General features: G+C 43.4%; 1 protein-coding gene and 1 long non-coding RNA gene across 2 annotated transcripts in view; one reads left to right on the top strand and one right to left on the bottom strand.

Moving 5' to 3' along the window:
* Positions 1-21,860, bottom strand: part of CUL3 (cullin 3) — a 92,362-nt gene extending 70,502 nt beyond the window's left edge. The window contains exon 1 of the mRNA XM_019533059.1: positions 21,804-21,860. Coding sequence (XP_019388604.1) covers positions 21,804-21,824 — 21 coding nt within the window. The 5' untranslated portion in view covers positions 21,825-21,860. The remainder of the gene's footprint in view (positions 1-21,803) is intronic.
* The window catches only part of LOC109308632, a 2,206-nt gene continuing 2,130 nt past the window's right edge, over positions 21,791-21,866 (top strand). The window contains exon 1 of the long non-coding RNA XR_002100661.1: positions 21,791-21,860. This is a non-coding gene — a long non-coding RNA (uncharacterized LOC109308632). The remainder of the gene's footprint in view (positions 21,861-21,866) is intronic.

Here is a 21,866-nt window from a genome sequence, read left to right as displayed (position 1 = left end):
GCCGCGGCTTTATCCCACCCCAGTCTGCCCCAGCCCAGCCCCTCCCTCACCACGAGGGCCTAGATCTGCACCCTGTCATGCCCCTTCCCTCCTCCCTCCCCTTCCACCATAACAGACTTACCAGCTACACACAGCTCTCAAAGCTGCCAGGCTGCGCTCCTCATAACCTATGTGCTGTGCTGCGGCTGTGCACATGCACGGGCCACTTATCAGCCACATCAGGCCAATTTCCAATTTCTTTATATTAGTGGTGATTCAATATTGGACTGATGCATCAGTGCACCTCTACTATCTACTCTCTACAGCCTTGGAGCCAACCAAACTTGCTAGCAGCAGGACAGGTGCTTTTCTCCCTGAGAAGCCACCAGGTGATACAGACTAGGATCCCTATTATATCAGCAAAGAAAACTAAGCAGTTATAAGTAAAAGGAAGACTCCTCCAGCATAGTGATCAAATGAATGACAACCTGAGCACCACTTACTTATCCCACATTCTTTCCACAAGTAGGAGGATGAGTTAAGCTTCACAAATAAATCCCTCAAAAATCAGGTAAAGCATAAATACATTTTTCTGCTCTTAGATTTGTGACAAGATTCACAGCTTCATAACACTGAGATTTTCAGACCATGGTCTACTGGAATGTGAAATGAACAGGGGTTGTTACACCTGCATGCAGACCTGGAAAGGGCTAACATTTACTGAAGTACTGTAGGGAGAAGAGCCCAGCTATCAAAAGTAGCACTGGGAGGTGACTGACAATTTCCAGTTTGAAGAATTTAGATAAATTATATGAACAGAGATGGGAAGATCTAGAATTGTGAAGTACAGAAATAGATCCCACCACTGAGCATGGAGAAGCCCCCTTCCATTCCAAAATATGGTACAACAACCCTAACATATGGAAAGTTATTCTGACAAAAAGACCTGTAATTTACCAACACTGTCAAATGAATTATGCATTTCTAAATGCATGCTACCTTGCATGCACTAATGTTCTGCAGACAATAAAAAAGATGGAAATGAAGGTCAACAAAAAAAGAGAGAGATACATTCAGAATCAGAATCCCCTATTTCAACAAGTGTTCTCGATTCAGAAGTCTTTCTGCTTCTCTGGCATAGCCATATGGAACCATTGCACACTCCATTCCAATTCTCCAGTCTTCAGAAAAACAACAAGCACCTCAACCATGTATAGCCAAGACTCCTAATGACTATTTACACACACCCAAATTTAAATGAAAAATTTGACCAAGTTCTCAAAATAGCAATATTTGGTGATAGTATGCTGTTTTCAGCCACTGAAAACAGTTACTAGCGGACAGGATTTTAAACTATTAAGACCATCATGGCAGTTACCCAGCAAATACTCACTGAAAAAACCCCAACCTTTTCTGCAGTCAAAATATGAACATGAGTGGTAACATGCAAAAAGAACCAAAGCATTTTTTCTGCATTTGCCCAACCATTTCTAAGGCACAGAACAGAATGATATAACTATGTGATAGCACCTCAGTTTTTTGTATGAACAATGAAACAGGAAAGAACAGGCATACTGTGGAGTCTATTAGCAGCGAAACGTGAATTAAGAGAAGACTGGAAAAGCATTTCTTCTCTTGACTGGCAATGCTAGAAGTATGAATGCAGTATGGGACACTATAGTGGACACAAACCACTGCTTCCTTTGGCTTAAACCTACCTTTTGATTTCATGTAGCTAGACATACTAAAAGGGATTTAATAACACAGCAAAACGTATAAAAATTCCACACATTATAATTCCAGTCTTCACGAAGAAAGTCCAGTAAGAATAAAATGAGAAGCTTTCCAGCAAAATACGGTGGGGAAGTGGGTGATGTTGTTAAAAAAATTATAAACAGAGAAACTCTTCAAGGAATCAGATACCTGAAGATTTTAAATAATTTAAGTTTATGCTGTACTTGACATGGATGTCACATCTTCTGGGTTCAACTATAGTGCTCTCTGAAAATTCTACCTTCAACTCCTTTATTGCAATTACCACATATGAATTGGTAAAAATGCTCGTTATGTATTCTTTAAATTATGGGCCAGATAAAAAGTTAACTGCTTCTTAAAATCTAAGTGCATACCCTGATCATAAGTCAGGAAAAATTAAAAACAGAGAACTTTATTCATAGATGAGAATTTTGCTGCTGACCAATATAAGTTAGTACAAACCTAACAGATCCTTAATTCAAAGGCAGTAATGTCAGGAATGATAGCATTTCATTAGATAAGCAACATGCTTAAAAACTAGATTCTGGAAAACTCCTGTCAAACGTTGCAGGATATAAACATTCTTTAGGTAAGTGGTTCAGGAGAGCAATGAGGGAACTGACCAAGCATGCTGCTCCTATAATATAGCAACCATATTATACACCAGCGCTGTCCAACTTCTGACTGGGTGGGGGCTACAGGCTGTGCCACACCCCACCATGCGCTGCAGCAAGCACCCTCCACACTTCACTGTGCCAGTGCACCAGCCCCTGCACTGGCCCGTCTTGTCTAGAAGGAGAGGTCGGGGGGGCACAAGAGAACTGAGAGGACAATGGAAATGAGCGTCTCCTTGAAACCCTGTAGAATTTGTTTCCTTTTGTTGATGTATGACCTCATTGAAGCAAGGAAACCAGTGGCATGAGCAGATTTATACTGTGCTTATTTTCCCCCCCGACTTGGGCTAGATCCCTTGGACAGCCCTTGGCTCTCTTTGCTTACATATGAGTAACATAACTGAGGAAGCAAGAAACAGCTATGAAGCAGTTTCATGGGAGAACAGGCCCAGTAAGAACATCAGTGAAGAAGTTCACTGTTCCCAGAAGAAGCAGAATAATTTGAATGGGCACCTCCTATGAGGGTCTGACTTCTCTAATAACATTGTTCAGCTTCTTTCATTTTACCTGCAATAAAGAAGTTTGTAGAAGGCAGTGTCTGTTACCATTCTAAGACAAGAAGTCTGCTGAGAAAATGTTAACCATCACAAAACCATGGTTCAGCAGCATCCCTACTGTGATGCCATATATGGCTGATGCTGACTAAGGCTTGAATATACTGTTTGTCCAGGAAAGGGCAGTAAGGAACCTCTTCCTGCTTCACAGTAGCTATCAATACAATTCACACTTTCATAAAAACTCTTGCAGCATTGCTTCTGGACCAAAGGTAGGAGAAGTTGCAATCCCAGAACAAAGCCTAGGAAATACCTGTAAAACTGTGGAACTGCAATCTGGAGATCGATACCTTTCAAATCTACCTGGGTCATGCAATCTTTTCATCGAGAAGCTACTGCGAACTTCAAATCTGTTCATCATGTTACATCTTTGTAGATGGACTGAGATAAGTCAAATACTGCTGTCCGGCCCTTTCTTTTAAATAGATTGAGAGGGAGCATGGGACCATATTTGAAATACTGTCTATACATCATAGTGTTACATTATTGTGAAGGCATCAGGGTTACATGCCAAACAAGGGAGCTGAGGAGACTTGCCTGCCTGCGAAAGGCCTGTATGTACCAACAGCAACATTCTCTCATTATCATCTCCCCAGAAAGAAACAATAACCTAGACATTAGGATGCTGTGATGCATAGCAGCAGCAGCAGTAAACAACAACCCAACAGGATGTGGAGACTCATGACAGGAACTAGAGATAATAACCCAATATTTACCCAATATTTGGTAAGGCAGGAAATCCCTATACCACTAACATTCATCCATAGTACCTAATGAGAGAGATGCATCTACCACTCACCCAGAGCTGTTGCCAACCTCCTAAGTATAGCTTACAACATTCACTGAAAATACACTTGCCCGAGTGAGCCTGTCCTCTGTAATTTGATGGTCTTGTTTACTATTTAAGTTCTAATAAAGCTGAAAGACTGGCTTTACGCAAAGCAAGGGAAATTCCTTTGGTGCTGGGAATGGCTTAGGACCGGAGTTTTCAACCTTTTTGAGTCATAGTTTCATAGTTTCTAGGGTCGGAAGGGACCTGAGCAGATCATCTAGTCCCACCCCCTGCCATGGCAGGAAAGAGTACTGGGGTCAAATGACTCCAGCAAGATGTACATCTAGCCTCCTCTTAAACACTCCCAGTGTAGGAGCCAGCACCACTTCTCTTGGAAGTTGGTTCCAGATCCTAGCTGCCCTGACCGTGAAGTAGCGCCTCCTGATATCTAGCCTGAATCTGCCCTCTGCCAGCTTGTGACCGTTATTCCTGGTCACTCCTGGTAGTGCTTGGGGGAGCAGGGACTTCCCCAGTGACTGCTGATCCCCCCTGACTAGTTTGTAACAGGCCACAAGATCCCCCCTCAGCCTTCTCTTGAGGAGGCTGAACAGGTTCAGGTCCCGTAGCCTCTTCTCCTAGGGCCTGCCCTGCTGCCCCCAATCATGCAAGTGGCCCTCCTCTGGACCCTCTCCATGTTGTCCACATCCCTCTTGAAGTGCAGCGCCCAGAACTGGACGCAGTACTCCAACTGTGGCCTGACCAGTGCTGCACAGAAGGGGAGTATCACCTCCTTGGACCTGCTTGAGATGCATCTGTGGACGCATGACAAGGTGCGGTTGGCCTTCCTGACTGCATCCCCACACTGCCGGCCCACGTTCATCTTGGCATCAATGATGATTCCAAGATCCTCTTCCGCCTCTGTACTGAACTGGCAAATGTACCCCCGGTGGCCAGTCAAGAAGGCAGGAATGCCCGGTTGAAAACTCCTGGTTTAGGATATATGTCTATGATCTTTTCTTTTCTATATCAATTTGCCATGCTGCTTTCCAAGAGGGTAAGCAAGGAAATCAATTCTGAAAGAAGCCCCATGTTCTCCAAGGGAACAAATTTTTCCTTATGCATTTTAATGCAAAAGTATCAAACATTTGGCCTGTAGAGCCATGTAGGCCCACCCATAGAGTTTCTAGAATGGCCAAAAATTTGATGGTTGGCCCCTGTGGCATGTTGCTGTGTCAACATACTGAGTTGACACAGCAGCATGGGAAGCCACTAGAGATGCCACCACTACAGCTTGCTCCATTACTGAAATCCAAGGATGGAGCCCACTGGGGATTCATTTCAGTGGTAGTGCAGCAAGTGACATTGGAGTTAACTCCCGCAGCTCCCCAAGCCAACACAATGGCTCAAGCAGCTATGGAGGGGGCTGGGGTTGGGGTTAGGGTTGGTGCTGCTGCCGCTGGGTCCAGACCTGGCCTATGAGGCCAATGAGCTGAACATCTCCATCTTAGAGGAATCCCCTGAATCAGGCTCTTCAGAAGACAAAAGGAATAGGAGGAGCTCCTTTTCTTCAATTAGGGCTGGGGAATAGTATTACTTGTTAGAAGAACTAGAGGGGTCTCTATGTCTGAGTTGTTGGGGTTTTTTTGCCAGTTATTAAGCTTCCCTTCTCCAAATACAGAGAGATCTTAAGACTTCTGCACATGGAATTTTTGGCCCATCTAGGGTAGAAGACAGCAAGTCATGCTGGTCTCAGGGCTGCTACTCGTGCCAACCCAGAAATTTTGCAGCTGCATCGGGGGGGGGGAATCCTCCTTTTCAAGAAACCCTGACCTAGGTTTGAAAACAGATAAAATCTTCATAGAACTCCAGCACACACTTGATCAAAGAGCTGTTACAAGAGTCACAATGTATGGCTTTCTTGACCTATGTGGCCTTCTTTGCCAGACTACATTCAGTGGATGCAACTCCATGTGCATTAAGGCGCTTTTTTTCTAACATGCATTAAATTTAGTACCTCCAGTGCAAAGTACTAAGGAAATGTGCATTAGGCTGCCTTAATGCACAGTAATGAACGCACATGGTTTTTAAGCGATGCTTAACGTGCAGTAGCCTATTTTACTGCACATCAGCATAATCACACTTTTTTTTACATGACACTTTAATGAGCAGTAAAATAGGCTACTGCACATTAAAACACACATGTAGAAGCACCCAGTATGTATGAACACGGAAACAGCGACTTATGGGGACAAATCACATCCTTTCTTCTGATCAAGAGCAACTCCTGTTCTTTTTCTTTAGATTTCCACTAGAGCAGGGAAAACCTGGTCTTCTTGCCTAGAGCTGAAGAGGCAGCTGAAAATCTGATGATTTCTCAGAGGTAGTTATTCTTCCATAGCACTAATCAAGGCATTACAGACATTACACTTTGACCGATAAGCGATCAGCAACTGATTTATACCTGTAACAGAAGAGAAGTTTGGTGCACAGACTGGTTTCAAAGTGGCAGAACCTAGTCTAAGATTTGCACTCCACACCAAAGACTGAATGTGTGTTCTGTTCACTACCCAGCTAAATTACACTGCTTACAGAAAACTACATAACTTGGATCATTCCACCTCGGGTTTTTGAATACCTATACCTAGCCCAATAGGTTTATTCTACATTCCACGCCATGAAGAGCAAAGACCAAGTCTCTCTCTAGGCAACAATTTTTTGCTGGCACAACTCCAACGTGAGTGGACAAGCAAATTCTCTCTATGGCAGGAGAACCCTCTGCTACCCCTCCTGTGCCAAGGGGAGTTAGGCTTCTGCTGTTACCTGGCAGCTGGCTGATGGTGTGCCTAGACACTGCAGGGCTTGTAGCCAGCTACCACAGTCAGCAGCTGGTATGTTCTCCACACTTCACACTTGGTAGTACAGCTGCTGAGCGGAGCCAGGCACAGCCACAAGAAACACCAGATATCAACAAGCTCTGGCAACAATGGTTGCTGTCTGCTGCCAGAACTTCTTGTGGCAGAGACATCTCCCAGTGGCATGGATCTGTATGCTTCATTATAAATATGGAAAGGAAGTGACTTCATTAAATTAGGCACTGTGGTCAGTTGCAAGAGTATTACTGAAGAGACTTCCCGTGCTAATAAACTATGCTGGAATGAACAAAGTTCAGTCTCCCCACCCAAGACAAAAAAAATTCTTATAACTGGCTTACATGTAGACCTGGCAGGAGTTTATCCTCTATGAGCTATTTAAATTGCCCTATATGAAGTAAGTTTAAAGCCAGATCCTAACAGACTAGAATCTGAAAGGCAATCACAACTGTTATGATCTGGGACTGGTCTTTTTCATGGCCTTAACAATTCCTGGAAAGTAATTTTGTTTAAAATGTTTATCTGGATAATATAATAAATTCCAGAATGTGCAATAGTTTCTCTCTTTTGTAAGAAAAAAAGATAGATAACAAATAGCTTAACTTTAAATAAGAACTGAAATCCTAGTCAGACTGTTACTATCTATAATACCCTGGTTCTCTGAATAAGGATGCCAATTTTATATTGTCAACTTTGTTAATGTAACACTTTTTTACATCACTAAATTCTAAGCAAATTTGTAACCTAAGTATAAAGAAAAATAGTAAGAGCCAAAAACACAAAGTCTGAAGTCAACATATGTGTCTCAAAACCATATTTCACAGGACATCACAACTACAAAAGGACAAGAGTTAGCTGTCAGTCCGGAAGTTAATGTGGACTGCAAACATCACAAGACCCAAAATTAAGACAGCAGTAGCACAGTGTATAAACACTATCCAGCCTACCAGAAATAAGAATTCTAATACCCTGAGCATTTATTAGTCAACACTGTGAACAGAAGTATTACACCATTTGTGCATTATAATTTAATGTGGCACCAAATTATAGAACGCTTAAAAAAAACCTTACTCCTTTTGCTAGAGATAAACACAAAATACTGTTTACTACCCAACTGGAAACTCAATGAATAAGTGTAAAATCAAGTCACCACCTTCTAGACCAAAAAAAAGTTACTAAATAAAGTTACAAAACAAAGTATTAGCCAGTCAAACACCCAGTTCAAACAAATTTCTCTCTTCATTTTAGGCATCACTACATTGTAGATCTTATTATTTACTTTCAGCAGGACCTGCCCTAGTTAGTACACAGATCAATTAGTGAAGGAGGCAACTTTTTGAAGGGCATCATCCTCATATCCTCCAGAAATCAGAAACTGCATAGCAAATGAGGCAGGAGCATTTTGTTTCCATTTTCATGTATTACCCTACATAGGGCAGACAGGTCACGCTAATAGAACATTGGATTTTCATGCCCATACACTTCCCCTCTCCCTTGCCATTTTGTTTTGTTTTTTTAAACAGACCTATTTAAACACAATTAAAGGGGGGGGGGGAAATCAGTGCATGCACCACAAGAAAGTAGTCAGCCAAATAAAAATGACTTTTTATCAAGCCACCAGAAGGCATAACTGTAAATGAGGTACTCCCTGACAAGTTTCAAGCTTCTACAAACCTCCCATTAAGATACTGAAGCTAAGATATTCAAAAAAAGTTGCAAGTGTTTAACAATTTAACAGATTTTTTTTGTTCAAGCTTTCAAAGTAACTGACCATGAATTATAAACTGAACATATAAAATTTCTACCATACGAGCCAAAACTTGATGAAATTAAAATGATTATAAACCTGATGTTATGGCTGCATTTGAACCATGGGTCTTTTACAAGAAGAGTCCCATGGTGCTCATAACTGTGCTGTCTAAAGGCAGAACAGATCAATATACAGTAAAATCTTTGTTATCTGGCATTTAAGTAACCAGAAATTCTATTAACCAAAATTTCTCGCTGGCCGGCCAGCTGGCTACGCGGGGGGGGGGAGGCCTGAACGTGGCAGCCACTGCTGCCACCCTATGCTGCTGCTGTTCCACGTGCGCCCACCACCCCCACCCTACCCCAGTCCATGTTATCTGAAAACCCCTGCCAGATTATTTCAGATAACCAGAATTTGTACATAACTGGCAATCCCCTTACTCCAGGGATGCCGGATAACAAAGATTTTACTGTACATTATTGAAAGGCCAAAAGGAAAAAAGTGTTCATTTTCAAAAATACTTCAACCTAACATTGGGGGGGGGGGGGCGGGCGTTTAGAAGGAGGAAGTTTTCTAACCAGTTTTTAAAAACTGGGTTAGAGACAAAGCTCTGGCCCCTGGAGCAATGTCATCTGGCCCACAGAGCTCCTGTGCACTACATCAGGCAAAAGGAGCCTGATCCCCAAACGCAGGGCCAGCAGGAGCAGTGCAGCAGTACGAGCTCAATTCAAGACCATGAGGGCAGCCTTCAGACCAGCCCTGTAACACTTATCTGGCCCACAGAGCCATATGGATGAACCCTACTGATCTAACATAGCTAGAGTCCTCTTTAAGAAAGCTTAGCTTAAAGATCCAGGATATGATGTGAGAAATGAAGGCAACCCCTCTTTAGTCCTACAGATCTTAAACTAAGACTACAAATGGAGCACCTCATTTTTACTGTACATTTTTGATACTGAAAAAAATAACATTAAATTGTAATCAACAGTCATTAATCGATTTTTAATTATGCCAGTGTTTTTTTCTGTTAATGTGAATTAAGTTAGTATTTTCACACAACAGTAATTCCAGCTAATAAAGCCTAAACAATTTTTTAAAAATGTATGTGTCTCACCTAATAATTACTGAAGCTGCAAAAAAACCCGAGAGGACTCAGACCAGACAGCCACAATGGAAATGCCAATTCAGAGGGTTAAGCAACCCAGCAGCATGCACCATCCAAACAGTTATTCTATGTACTTTCATGGTTACACCAACGTATTAAATCTGAAATCATACACCTAAATTTACTGCTATATATGGAGGCTCTCAATTTGCAAATCATCTGATCTGCCCTAATCAAATTTTATTTCCAAAATCTGCACGTTAGAAGTAACACAAGTGTGTCTGATCATTTTCATATATTGCTTTTCAGTTTATATGGGTCGAGCTCAAACACAAAAAATAAAAGTAATTGCACCCTGTCAAGGCTACATGATCAGGATGTAAAGCAAAGCTTTTACTGCAAAGTCTTCCCATGACCTGCATCCACTACATACCACTGATGTGGGGGTCTAGTCCTTTTCCAAACAACCATGGAACTAAGCTTCTAGCAGTCTGAGCATTATCCAATAACCAGAGAAAATCCAAGTCAATAACATCCTTTACACTGTGACCTAACAGAATCATTATGGACTTAATATTTATGAAAATTGTACTATTTTTGTGCCTCCAAACATACGCTATCTTCAAGCATTCCCATCCCACACAGCAGAGTCCTTAACATATGACTTCTTTTGTAGCTTAAACAGAGTATGGTACTACCGATACAGTATTTTGTGACAACTGGTGATTATCCAGAGACCAACTCAATTATCACTTTACCCTTGGTTACCAAATGCCATACCTATTTTACATTGATTTCCTACTTTTCCAGAAAAAGCAATCTAGAAAATAAAACCAACAGTAAAAATAATTATATTGTAGAAATTAATTTCAAGTAGCAACTTTTTTAAAATTAGCTACTCATTTACTATGTTGTAAATGTGAGGGAAAACTCTAGAAGAAAAAACTCCTTCCTAAAGTGAAAACTACAACAGCTCACAAGTTTTTAAAACCACGTAACAAAACAGAACCTAAAAGACTAATTCTTTCTTTGAAGAAAAAAAATGGACAGGTCAACTAAGTTAGGAAGTGGTAACTTCTACTGCTCAACGCAAATAATTATGTCGTCATAGGGATAATGGAGACCTGGTGGGACTCCACCCATGACTGGACCTTGGGTATAGACGGCTATACCCTGTACAGGAAGGATTATGTAGATAAAAAGGGCAGAGGTGTAGCTCTCTATGTTAAGGAAAGCTACATGTCCCTGCAAGCTGATATTGGTGACCAGGGTGGATGACTGGAGACCCTCTGGGTTAAAATCCATGGGGAACATGGAGCAGGGGACACAATGGTGGGAATCTACTACAGACCTCCCACCTAAAGTCAAGATTTTGACCAGGAGTTCGCCCAGGAACTGGCTGAGGCTGCACGATCCAGGACCATGGTTGTCATGGGTGACTTCAACTAACCGGACATCTTGTGGAGGATCATTCAGCAAAATCCGAGCGGTCGCAAAGCTTCCTATCTTGCATGGATGACCTCTACCTGACTCAAGAAGTCTATGGGCCAACAAGAGGTAAAGTGCTGCTCGACCTGGTACTGGCTACTGGGGCTGACCTAATCCATGATGTAGTGATCGATGGGAAGCTGGGTGACAGCGACCACGAGCTGATCACCTTCACCATCCGCCGTAAAGCTGGCAAGTCAGTCAGCAACACAGAAGTCCCTGACTTCAGGAAAGCCAACTTTGACAAGCTCAGGAGGCTTGTCAGTCAGGCCCTAAGGGACCATGACCCCAGGGAGAGGGGAGTTCAGGAAGAGTGGCTGCTCCTCAAGGAAGCGATCCTCAATGCACAAGCTAGGTCTATTCCATCTCGGAGGAAAGACAGCAAGAGGGCACAGGAGCCCCCCTGGCTCTCCAGGGACCCAGCAGACCTCCTGAGGCTAAAAAAAAAAGGCTTACAAAGGATGGAGGCCAGGATTCACCCCCAAGGAGAATTATTCTTCAGTGGTCCGGTCCTGCAGGGAGCAAACCAGGAAAGCCAAGGCTGCAACTGAACTCCAACAAGCTTCGAGCATCAAGGACCTTGGGGCTCTTTAGCCTGGAAAAGCACAGGCTCGGGGTGATCTGATCCCCACCTATAAGTTTATGGGGGTGACCACCAGGATCTGGGGGAATGTTTGTTCACCAGAGCGCCCCAAGGGATGACGAGGTCGAACGGTCACAAACTGGTTCAAGCACCTACATTGAACACCTTCAAGAGCAAATTGGATGCTTATCTTGCTGGGATTCTATGACCCCAGCTGACTTCTTGCCCTTTGGGTGGGGGGCTGGACTCTATGATCTTCTGAGGTCCCTTCCACCCCTAATGTCTATGAAATCTATGAAATTAAAATCTCTCTCTCAATACCATTCATATTTTAACAAAAAAATCACAAAACCTACAACCTTCAGAACATTTTCCAAATGTTCAACACTGCAACATATGAAAGAAAGAGAACAGATAAAATGCCATACCAAAACAAAAAACAGAACAAGCTCAAATGCCAGCATTACTCGGGGAATTACTGTACACACAACATTCACCTAAAAAAAGGTTTTATACTGGGGTGGGCAAAATGTGGCCCAGGGACCGGATGCGGCCCGCCAGGCCATTCTATCTGGTCCGCAGGGCCCTTAAAATTTTAGAAAATTAATATTTATCTGCCCTAGGCTGCCTGTCATGCGGCCTTCAATGGCTTGCCAAAACTCATTAAACATCCCTCTGCCCAAAATAATTGCCCGCCCATTTATACAGTATCATCATTCATCCTATGGAATTCCACTCCCTGAGCTATTTTCATTTCTACCTGCTCATCTGCTAATGGCACAGAGTCATTCGGAAGATACTTTTCTTGTAAATACACACCTACATTACACAACTGTTTAGAACACAAAACAAATATTACATAATCCACTGAACTTACAGGCAGAAGCTACTTAGTGCTTTGACCGAATTCTGCCACTTTCTACTCCTGGAAAGGCTACAAAGCAACCTTTCAAAAGTCATAGCTAGAAAGGACCTGTTTTACTGCTATCTTAAATAATATGATACACTCCAAGTGTTAATGATTTCTACAGCATCAAGCAGACACATTCTTCTACCTATTAAAAACCAACCCTTCAAAGACTTAATACTTTCAAGACCTACACATGTAGGCAGTTTGGTAGGACTGTATGCAAGAATTACAGTAAGGCTTGACTACTCAGTTTGCAAGGTCTTGTTAGATCACAGTTGTATGTAGAATTAAGTGCTACAAAAAATCCTTAGGAAATCTCCTCTAAAACTTGTATTAGCATACCCTGAACACCCAAAAAATGCAGTAAAAAGTGACAGCATCGCTAATTTTTAGGCATTTAAACTGTGACAAATTCAAGTGTAAAATGAACACTGCAGTAAAGCTCTTTCAGTTTTAACAATCAGGAAATACTACAATATGTTCATGTTAAAGAATTTCAAAAAATGGTAGATTATCCCAGGGTAACTAATCGTTTCCAGCTGTAAACTGGAATGACTCACTCTGGGTCAGAGGTTGTGGACACCAAGACCATGTCCACACGAGCACAGACCTTTCCCCAGGGACAAGCAGCAGCAGCACACCTTATGCCACTGCTACCTGTCCCCGGGGAATACTTAAGTCACGCATGCTGGCACATGGCAGATGACCCCAGGTCAGGTGGAGGAGTCTGGGACCAGCATCTGTGGCAGCCCCAGCAGCCTTATCTAGGGTCTTAGGAAGCTGCAGCTGCAGTGCTCCTGCAGCTGGGAGCCTGCCAGCGGCCAGAGCATGGCTCCGGGCAGCCAGGCTTGTTTTGGGCGGCACACGCTGCCACATGCACTGCCCTGCTTCCCCCCCCCCCGTGGGTTTTTTTGACCCCAGGATCTCCCAGGGTCAACCCCTCCCTGCTTCCCCCCAGCGCTGCAAGGGAGCAATGCAGAAAATGCCCGAATGCGTGGTACGCGGTGCTGAAGATGGGTCTGCAGCACCACATTCTGCATGGCCATGCTCATCTTGACACAACCTGGGGGTACACACATACTAAGTTCACAGATTCATATAAGTTTACGGCTGAAGAGACCTTGTGAGATCACTGTGTCCAGGCCGAGTTGACTTAAAATAAGGCAACTTAACTAAATCGATTTAGTTAAGCCATGTTAGAGTGTATACACATAAAGCTCCTTGACATGATAGCAGCCATCCTGTGAACTAAACTGACTTACTTAATGTAACTCAAGGTAACACACTTGGAAAGTGTATTATCTGGCAACACATTTAAGTCAACTCTGTTCCACTTACATGTGTATGCTCTGACAGTTAAGTCGACTTTAAAAAGTTAAGTCGACTTAACTGTCATAAAGTTAGTATATATGTGTGCGCATCCTAGGAGCTAGCCAGCACTGGTCCCCAAGTGCCATGGGGAGAGTGCCTGGAGGCAAAGACCACCCCAGTGCCCAACCCCCACATCCGCAGGCTGGATCTAACAGTTCTGCAACCCACATAAAGCTTGCAAACCATAGGTTGCCAATCCCTGGATTGTAAAAACAATGCCTACTTACATGAACAAGATAAACAATATTTTAGATTTTTAGTCTTCAATTTCAAGATTTTAAATGTGTCACAGGAAAAATCTTTAGTAATAAATATTTACTTATAACTGCTGCTTATATTATAAACCATATGGTCCATCAGCTAGATTGCTTCTCTAAAACTACTCTGTAAACTGGAAATAATGAAGATGCAGCAAATCACAGATATGAAACATTAATTTAAACTACATGATATGAAGCAGGGGTGTCAAACACATCTGGCCCTCTCAGCCCAGCCACCACCCCATGCCAGATTCAATGTCCACTCTGGGATCCCACTCTGGCACCCACCCAATAGGCTGCACAACTAACTGTCTGTTCTGGGATCTGTGCCACATGTAGCAGCCTGGCAACTGGTCCAGGACTGTACCACACAGTGCACCTGCTCCAGCCAGCCTGGGACCCTTGTTATATGAGGTGTCTGCATGCCATGCGTCCCAAACTGGCTAGAGCAGGCACCCTGTGTACATCGTATGGCCCACTTTGCAGACCCCGTACACAGGGCCAGTCAAGGTCAACTTAGACCCAGGGTCAGCACTGAGGGCCAGACAGCTGTGTTTCACGTACTGGATCCAGGTCACAGGCCAGTTTGACACCCCTGGTGTAAAGTAAACAGCACCAGTCACATGTACATTCATTTATCTGCTTGGAGTTGAACAAACTTGTGACACCTCCTTCCATTTTCTCCCAATCTCAAAGACTACTGTACAGTCTGAAGCCATGTACTCCAGAGAACATGTGCTAACACAACAACAGATTCTACCCTCTGGATATTTAAACTTTAAGACCGGTTCAATAATTTATCTAAGTTCCTTCTATTGCCTCTGTTACGATGTCCATGTGAGGCAAGAGAAGTCAAAATAACTTCTTGCATTTTTACCTTGTATGTTTTACATATATTATAAAGATCTAATGTAAATTTAAGTTCATCTCAACATACAACATATATCCCCTGAGGTTGAAAACAAGTCATAGAAAAGGTTAATGCTTCATATAGACAAAATGTATCTTCTGGATACCTAAGCAAACCAACCATTACTAGGCCTCTGATTTAAAGAAAGGAGTGTCCACATACCTACCAGTCTCATTTTAATAAAACAATTAAAGACTCTCACCCTCTGACCTGCAAAGATATGGATGGAAAAAAAATACTAACACTAGAGTAAGCCAGTCAAGAAACAAGAAAGAAACAGCCATGCTGTACTTCTGCAAAAGAAGTCTGGAAAGTGAGGTATAACTTGGCTGGATGCTTTCTCCTCTCATTAAATGATTCCGTTAAGGTATATTTAAACACATGTGTGTAGGATCTTTCTAGGCCTTTCCAACAGCTGTATTCTAACTCCATACCTGTTGACGTGATAATGGTGGACCAGAATAGATGGTACAGAACAGTGCTTCCCAAACCTCCCCATTTATTATTCCATTTTCTCAGCATGGCACCTCATCCCCAACCACCACAGGTGCCCCTCACTCCCCACCAACAGCCCCCACATTTCCCCCAAGTGGCCCAGGGCCAGGGGCCACAGCCCCTTGCTCCCTCCCCACCACCACCCAGAAGCACCCAGGCCCCAGTTGCCATGGATGGGAGGTAGCAACTGCTGCAGCTGGAGCAGAGTGCAGAGCCCAGTTTCCTTCCCTCTCCCACAGCCAGCACTGCTAGAGCAGAGCCTAAGGGGGTGGGGGAGAGGGGCATATGTGGGCTGCAGGCTTGGGGCTCCTTGCCTTGCTGCCCTTCCCTTGGGGGCTCTGCAGCCCAGTAAACAAGACCCAGTGCAGGAGGCAGGGAGCACTGCACTGCCATAGCTGCCAAATCTGAGGCGCCCCCTGTTCACCTGCCAGCAACATGAGCGTAAATCCACTGCCACTGCCATTCCTCACCTTGGCCATGGTGGTGTGGCACTCCCTCCCACAAAGGATCCCAGCCACCAGGCCACAAAGGGGGCTCCTGCTCAGAGCTGGTCCAGCCTAGCTGCATGCAGCCTTGCACCCCACTGTGGTCACAGAAATCTGTGGGCACATTTATCGTCACCCCATCTGCTGATGTTGCAACCCCACAGAAGGTTGGTAAAACTGTTCTGCACACTTACCCCAAAATATGAAAGACAGATCTTCAGGAAATTAAGATGATTAAAACGATGGACAGACATATGTATGCATAACAAGTGAAAGCACACAGAATCTCTAAGTCATACTATATTCCAAAAGATTTAACCAACTAACTCTTGTAGACAGCAACAGATTTCTTGAAATAAGAGATATGAATCTTGCAAAAAAAGCTCAACTAACAAAAGCTCTTATGTGGTAGATATAAATCACTTCTCAAGTAGCCTATCATTTTGCAAGAACCAGATATATATTATAGTAGTTCCATCTTGTACACCTTTCTTCCACTTCAGCAAACTTTCATGACCTTTATTTTCACTTGCAAAGAGCCATAATGGAACAGTTCAAATGGAGTTGTAGTAAAGCCAGCTGATACTTCCTTCTGGCTGGCCTGTGCAGACCTGAAACAGTTTTAAAGGAAAAAAACTAAACACATTTTAACACCACCTGCATTGGTCAACTAAATCATGTTAAAATTATGCTTCCTGTAACATTGTTTTGGGGCATTTTAAAAAGTCTTTAACCAATAATATTAATTGCGACTTGATTAAGGGAAAGCACTCAAAAAATCCTGAGCCATCACTCTTAACCAAGAAATTACAGGCAACTGGCAAAGTGTAAAGGCATCACAGGTGATCTACCTTATAATAGTTATGGATACAGAGTAATGCTTTTGGCTGACCCTCCTTATTCTTAAACATTCCTGCACCAGACAACATCCTGCCAAGATGTTAGACTGTTCTACACATGTTACATCCTGAATAGGAAGTAACATAAACATCAGGTTCCCAGGATACTGGTCTAGAAAATGAGTGCTGCCACACATCCTCCACCTAGCCTTACAAAGGCAGCACACAGGGCAGCAGAGTTGGCCATGAACATAAAACAAGCCACTTTGGAGATATGGAAGAGTAAGAAATCAAAATCAGATACTAGCAGACTGAGCAATTCCCCTTCTGTGCTCTGCTGGAAGGTACAAATGTAACATGAAAAACATCCCAGTGAAGACACTTAAAATCTGTTTCTATTTCATTAAGGGTCGTTCTTATATGGTTCAGGCCAACTGGCAGTTCTTCATTGCTCTGAGTCATCTAAAAAAACCTCACATTTTACAGCTCTTTAAAGGCACTTGGAGTCTTATGAATGCTATATTTGTCCACTTGGGCTTAGTGATGCTGACAGGCAAAACTAGTTAAGCCAGGCCCAGCACCATACAAACATGGCTACACTGCTAGCGTTCCACTGATAACAGGTGCAGAAATAACTTGGGTGTCAGCATCCTGCGGAGGGAAACCACAGGATCAAAAAGCTGAGACCACTGTTTTGGAGTTCATTAACCTGGTGACAAGGGGGGGGGAGAAAATAACCAGCTTCTTTTCCCATGTTTTCGAAAAACATCAACATTGAAATTTTCTGTACATGTTATTCGTCATGCAAGGGGACACTCTTTCACTTCCTAAACTTTAAGCAGTATTTACAAAATGTAGCCAATATATAGAATGGACAAGTCGAAGATGGGTATTATCAAGTGACAACAATTATTTGCTACATTTCACATGCTGAGTCAACACTATCTGACTTGGTGCCCAAGCACTGAAAATATAATGGACAAACAAAGTAAGAGATTGTTTAAAAAATGTAATCCATTCAAAACCCTATGCCAAGTTTAGTCTGTTTTCGTTGTTGTTGTTGTAAAAATCAGTATCAGTGATAAAGAGAGATGCATACATGGATATATATCATGGAAGTTCCATGGTCAAGAAAGCCCATATTATGACATTTTCAAAAATATTAGTCTTCTATACTCCTGAGAGCCTGTACACAAGATACTTCAAGGCATGACCCTAAATTAACCATTATCACCCCCTGCAAACATACAAAATTTCAAGATCTTAAAGTTATTAAATAACTTCCATCTCTATTTCTAGATTTGAGCAAGTTCAGAACATAATGCTGAGAAACACAAACACCTTCATCTTGGCCATTTTTGGTTCTAAGTCTTAATTTTTTTCCATTGCTTTGGAACTGGCTTCCACTGCTTTGAAGACAAGTTGAATAAATAAACACAGGATAAAACCCTCCTTTAACACACTAGTGTTAAGCTGGATGTGTAAACTTATGTCTTTTCTATTATGAATGGAAAGGGCAGATTACTGATCAAGGAATTATATTCACTGACTACTGAGCAATCCACTTCAGCATCTAAATTCCTAGGTACTCAAGGCTACTGCCCTTGAAGGAAGAAAAAGCTACCCTCATACTCTGAATATCAGCAGCTGGTTAGTAAGTATCAAAGGATATTTCTATGGGGTGATGTTTGCCACCAAAAGACAAGAAAGTAAAAATAAAGAACAGAGAAGAACATTATGTGTATAAGAAAATGAAAGATATCCAAGCAGAGCATGAGTGATTGGGCAATAATGTTAATACAGTTTCCTTAACAGCAAAAATTATTATTTTATTCAGGCAGTCCTCGGACTTCCGACAGAATTGGCTCCCGAAAACCGGGTCTTAAGTCGAAATGTTGTAACTCCGAAACAATTTTTCCATAGGAAACAATGTTATAAATGGGGGATTGGTTGCTGAACCAAGGCCCAATACCCTATTTTCACCAAAAATAACAGAATTGTGTACTCAATAAATTATAGATGAGTAATATAGCTACATTAATGTGTTTATATAGTAAACAGCAATCATATTGACTTGGAAGGACTTTTTTGAGGTAACTTTGATAGACTTTTTCAAGGGCTCTTCGCCAGAGTCTTCTCAGGAGTTTTGGCTCAAATTTTGTCTGCTTTCTTAAAGAAAATGTCCAAGGAAGGTTGGAGAGATGTTCTCCAGGGAGATGGGCAACACAGCAAGCTTGTCCGTTGGCATGGCCTGACGTTGGATCAAGCATTGTAAAGTCAAAACTGACGTCAGAAAGCTGAAATAGGGTGTCAATTTATAAACGTTGTAAGTACAAAATGTTGTAACTTGAAACACTGTAAGTTGAGGACTGCCTGTACCTTTCTTTGTCATTCACCCATGTATACTATAGGAAAAAAATACTAAGTTATAGGGCCAGGACTAGCATTAGACCAGTGCTTCTCAAACTTTTCCTTACTGTGACCCCATTTCCTCAGCATGGCCCCTCACTCCTAACCTCCAGGCCTCCACAACCCCAGGTGCCCCTCACTTCCCACCCTGCAAGGTACCCCAGAGCCAGGACTCACAGCTCCTTGCCCCCCACCCATCAGCCACCCAGAGGAGGTGGCAGGAGGTGCGGCCAGAGAGGAGTAGGAGCCCAGCTGCACGCCCCCCCCCGGCAGCACTGCCCTGTGGGGGGGGGAATGGGGAAATGTGAGCTGCCTGTTTTAGGCAGGCTTGGGGCTCCCTGCCCTCTCCCCACAGGATCCAGTAGGCAGGACAAGGTATGGGAGGGAGTGCTGCTCTGCCACAGCTGCCAAGCTGAGGTACCCCCTGCTCATCTGCCAGCAGCGAGGCAAAACTCTGTGCCACTGCAGCTGCTGTGCCTCACCTTAGCAGATATGGTAGTGCAGCACTCCCACAGTGGGTCACATCTACTGGGCCACAGAGGAAGCTCCTGCCCAGAGCTGGTCCGGCCTGGCTGCAGCCCCACACCCCACTGGGCTCAGAAATCTCAGGGGGCACATTTATTGCCACCCCATCCACTGATGATGTTGCCACCCCCATTTGGCATTTCAATCCACAGTTTGGGAACTGCTGCACTAGACAGTAACCACAATACTGGTAGTTACCTTTATAAGATTATGTAATAGTAAACAAACAGTCTTTCTGTTTGAGAAACTTAAATCAAAAAAGCAGGAAAGGAATAAAAAGGAAATGGGAGATATAATACTTTTAAAGACGCATAATGGCAAGCAGAGAGCACCAACACTGGGCATCACAAACAGAATAAGAGGTGGTAAAAACAGTGAAGATCAGTAGCTTAAGGTAAATGAAGTGAATTCTAAATACAGATACCAATCTTGCAAACACGAATAGTTTTACTTACATGAATAGTCAACTGGATTACTCACATAAGTAAAGTTACACACACACAAGTCTTTGCACAAAATAGTAACTTTAACATTACACAGGTAAGGATAGAAAACCCTCAGTAGCAACTATTTGGGTGCATATTCTCTTTTCACTTTCAAGCCCCTTTATCTGAACCAGTTTGGTTTTGGAAATCAAAATCAGTCCTAAATAGTGAGCCTTGAAACAAGTTCTGTCAACTTTTTTGAAGATGTCAGCTTCTACTTTGGAAATGTGCAGGTCCCAATATCTATGTATACTTAATAGAGTTTTTCTTCGGTGGAAGTTAATTTTTGTGAAGAATCTTAATGGAGTCATTCTTCAAATAACTGTAGAGAAGAGAAATTATAACAATGCTAACAAGAACCATTCTGAAGGGGTAAAGGATGACAATGTTCGAGTTTTCGCAAGAACTGATCTGCGTGTGAACATTCTTCACCCACAAGCGCGGCTTCACATGCTCAGTAACAAGAACCATAAACAAATGTAAAAAAAAGTCTGAGCTTAGTATCATGTCCGTCCCTATTAGTTTACAATTAGTTACAAGCATTTTGAGATTTTAATAGCTGAACAGAGCAGACTGTTAGGAAGCTTGTGTAGTACATTGTCTTTGGCATGGTCTGCTGCAATCTAAGTGTCACATTTTTGCACTTCTAATTGTTTTATGAAGTATCCCTATGAATTGTTTGCAACTGCCATGGCCGCTTGGAATTGGTTTTTTTCTCCCTACACAACAAGAAACCTGAAAAGCATTACTTATTAAATAAATTATTTCTTTGGTGACCACCAGCCATTCTTCAGCAGGGATACCCAACTTTCTGAGATGCAGTGTATGTTATCGTCCCCTCTGACATTTATGGTTTGATATAATTATCAATAATTAGAAAGGGAGTCTAAAACAGAGAAGCTGTAGAACTGGATCAGACTCCTGAACAGAACTTCATCAGCCTGCCAATGTAAACAACTCTTTTATTTAATCACCAAGCCTTAGGGGTGAGTAAATGTTCCACAGCATGAGACTTGCTGCTGCAGAGAGGTCAACCCAGGAGCTCCAACTTCTGTGTGCAGGCAACACCTGGGGGGGCCCTTAGCTACTCATCATCTAGGCCAGGGTCACAACCGCTCCCCTAGAGCTTAAAATTCAAGTCAATGAAGTCTCCTCTTTAATGTGTAGGTGTGCACAGGTACACGTACACACAGGCACATGCACAGACGCAGACCCACTGGCACACAGGCACGGGCACATCCGCACAGAGAGGCCTGCGGGCAGGCTGCAGCCCCACTCGCTTTAGTGGGGACAACTGTCAGAGCAGCGATAGGGAGGGCCCAGGCTGGGGAGGCCGGAACCGGCACCCACCGCCAGGCCCAGGCAGTCGCGGCCCCTCACCTCCCCCCGGGAGCCTGGCGGCGGCGCCCCCACACCCTCGGGAAGGACCGGGCCGCGGCGCGAGGGGGGGCCGGTGCCGGCCTCCGGCGGCCGCTCGAGCGCCGTGACAGGTCGCGCTGGGCTCGTAACAGCCGGACCCCGCGGAGGCCGCCGCTCCTCCGCCCGGGCTGGGCCGGGCCGGGCCGAGCCGAGCCGGGCACTCACGGGGAAAGCGCGGATCCGCATCTTGGTGTCCTTCCGGCTGCCCGTCCCCTTGCTCAGGTTCGA

The sequence above is a fragment of the Crocodylus porosus genome, unplaced genomic scaffold (assembly GCF_001723895.1).
Source record: "Crocodylus porosus isolate Cpor-Errol unplaced genomic scaffold, CroPor_comp1, whole genome shotgun sequence".
NCBI classification, from domain to species: domain Eukaryota; kingdom Metazoa; phylum Chordata; order Crocodylia; family Crocodylidae; genus Crocodylus; species Crocodylus porosus.
The sequence above is the reverse complement of the archived record's forward strand: the minus strand, read 5'-3'. Positions and strand labels throughout refer to the sequence as shown.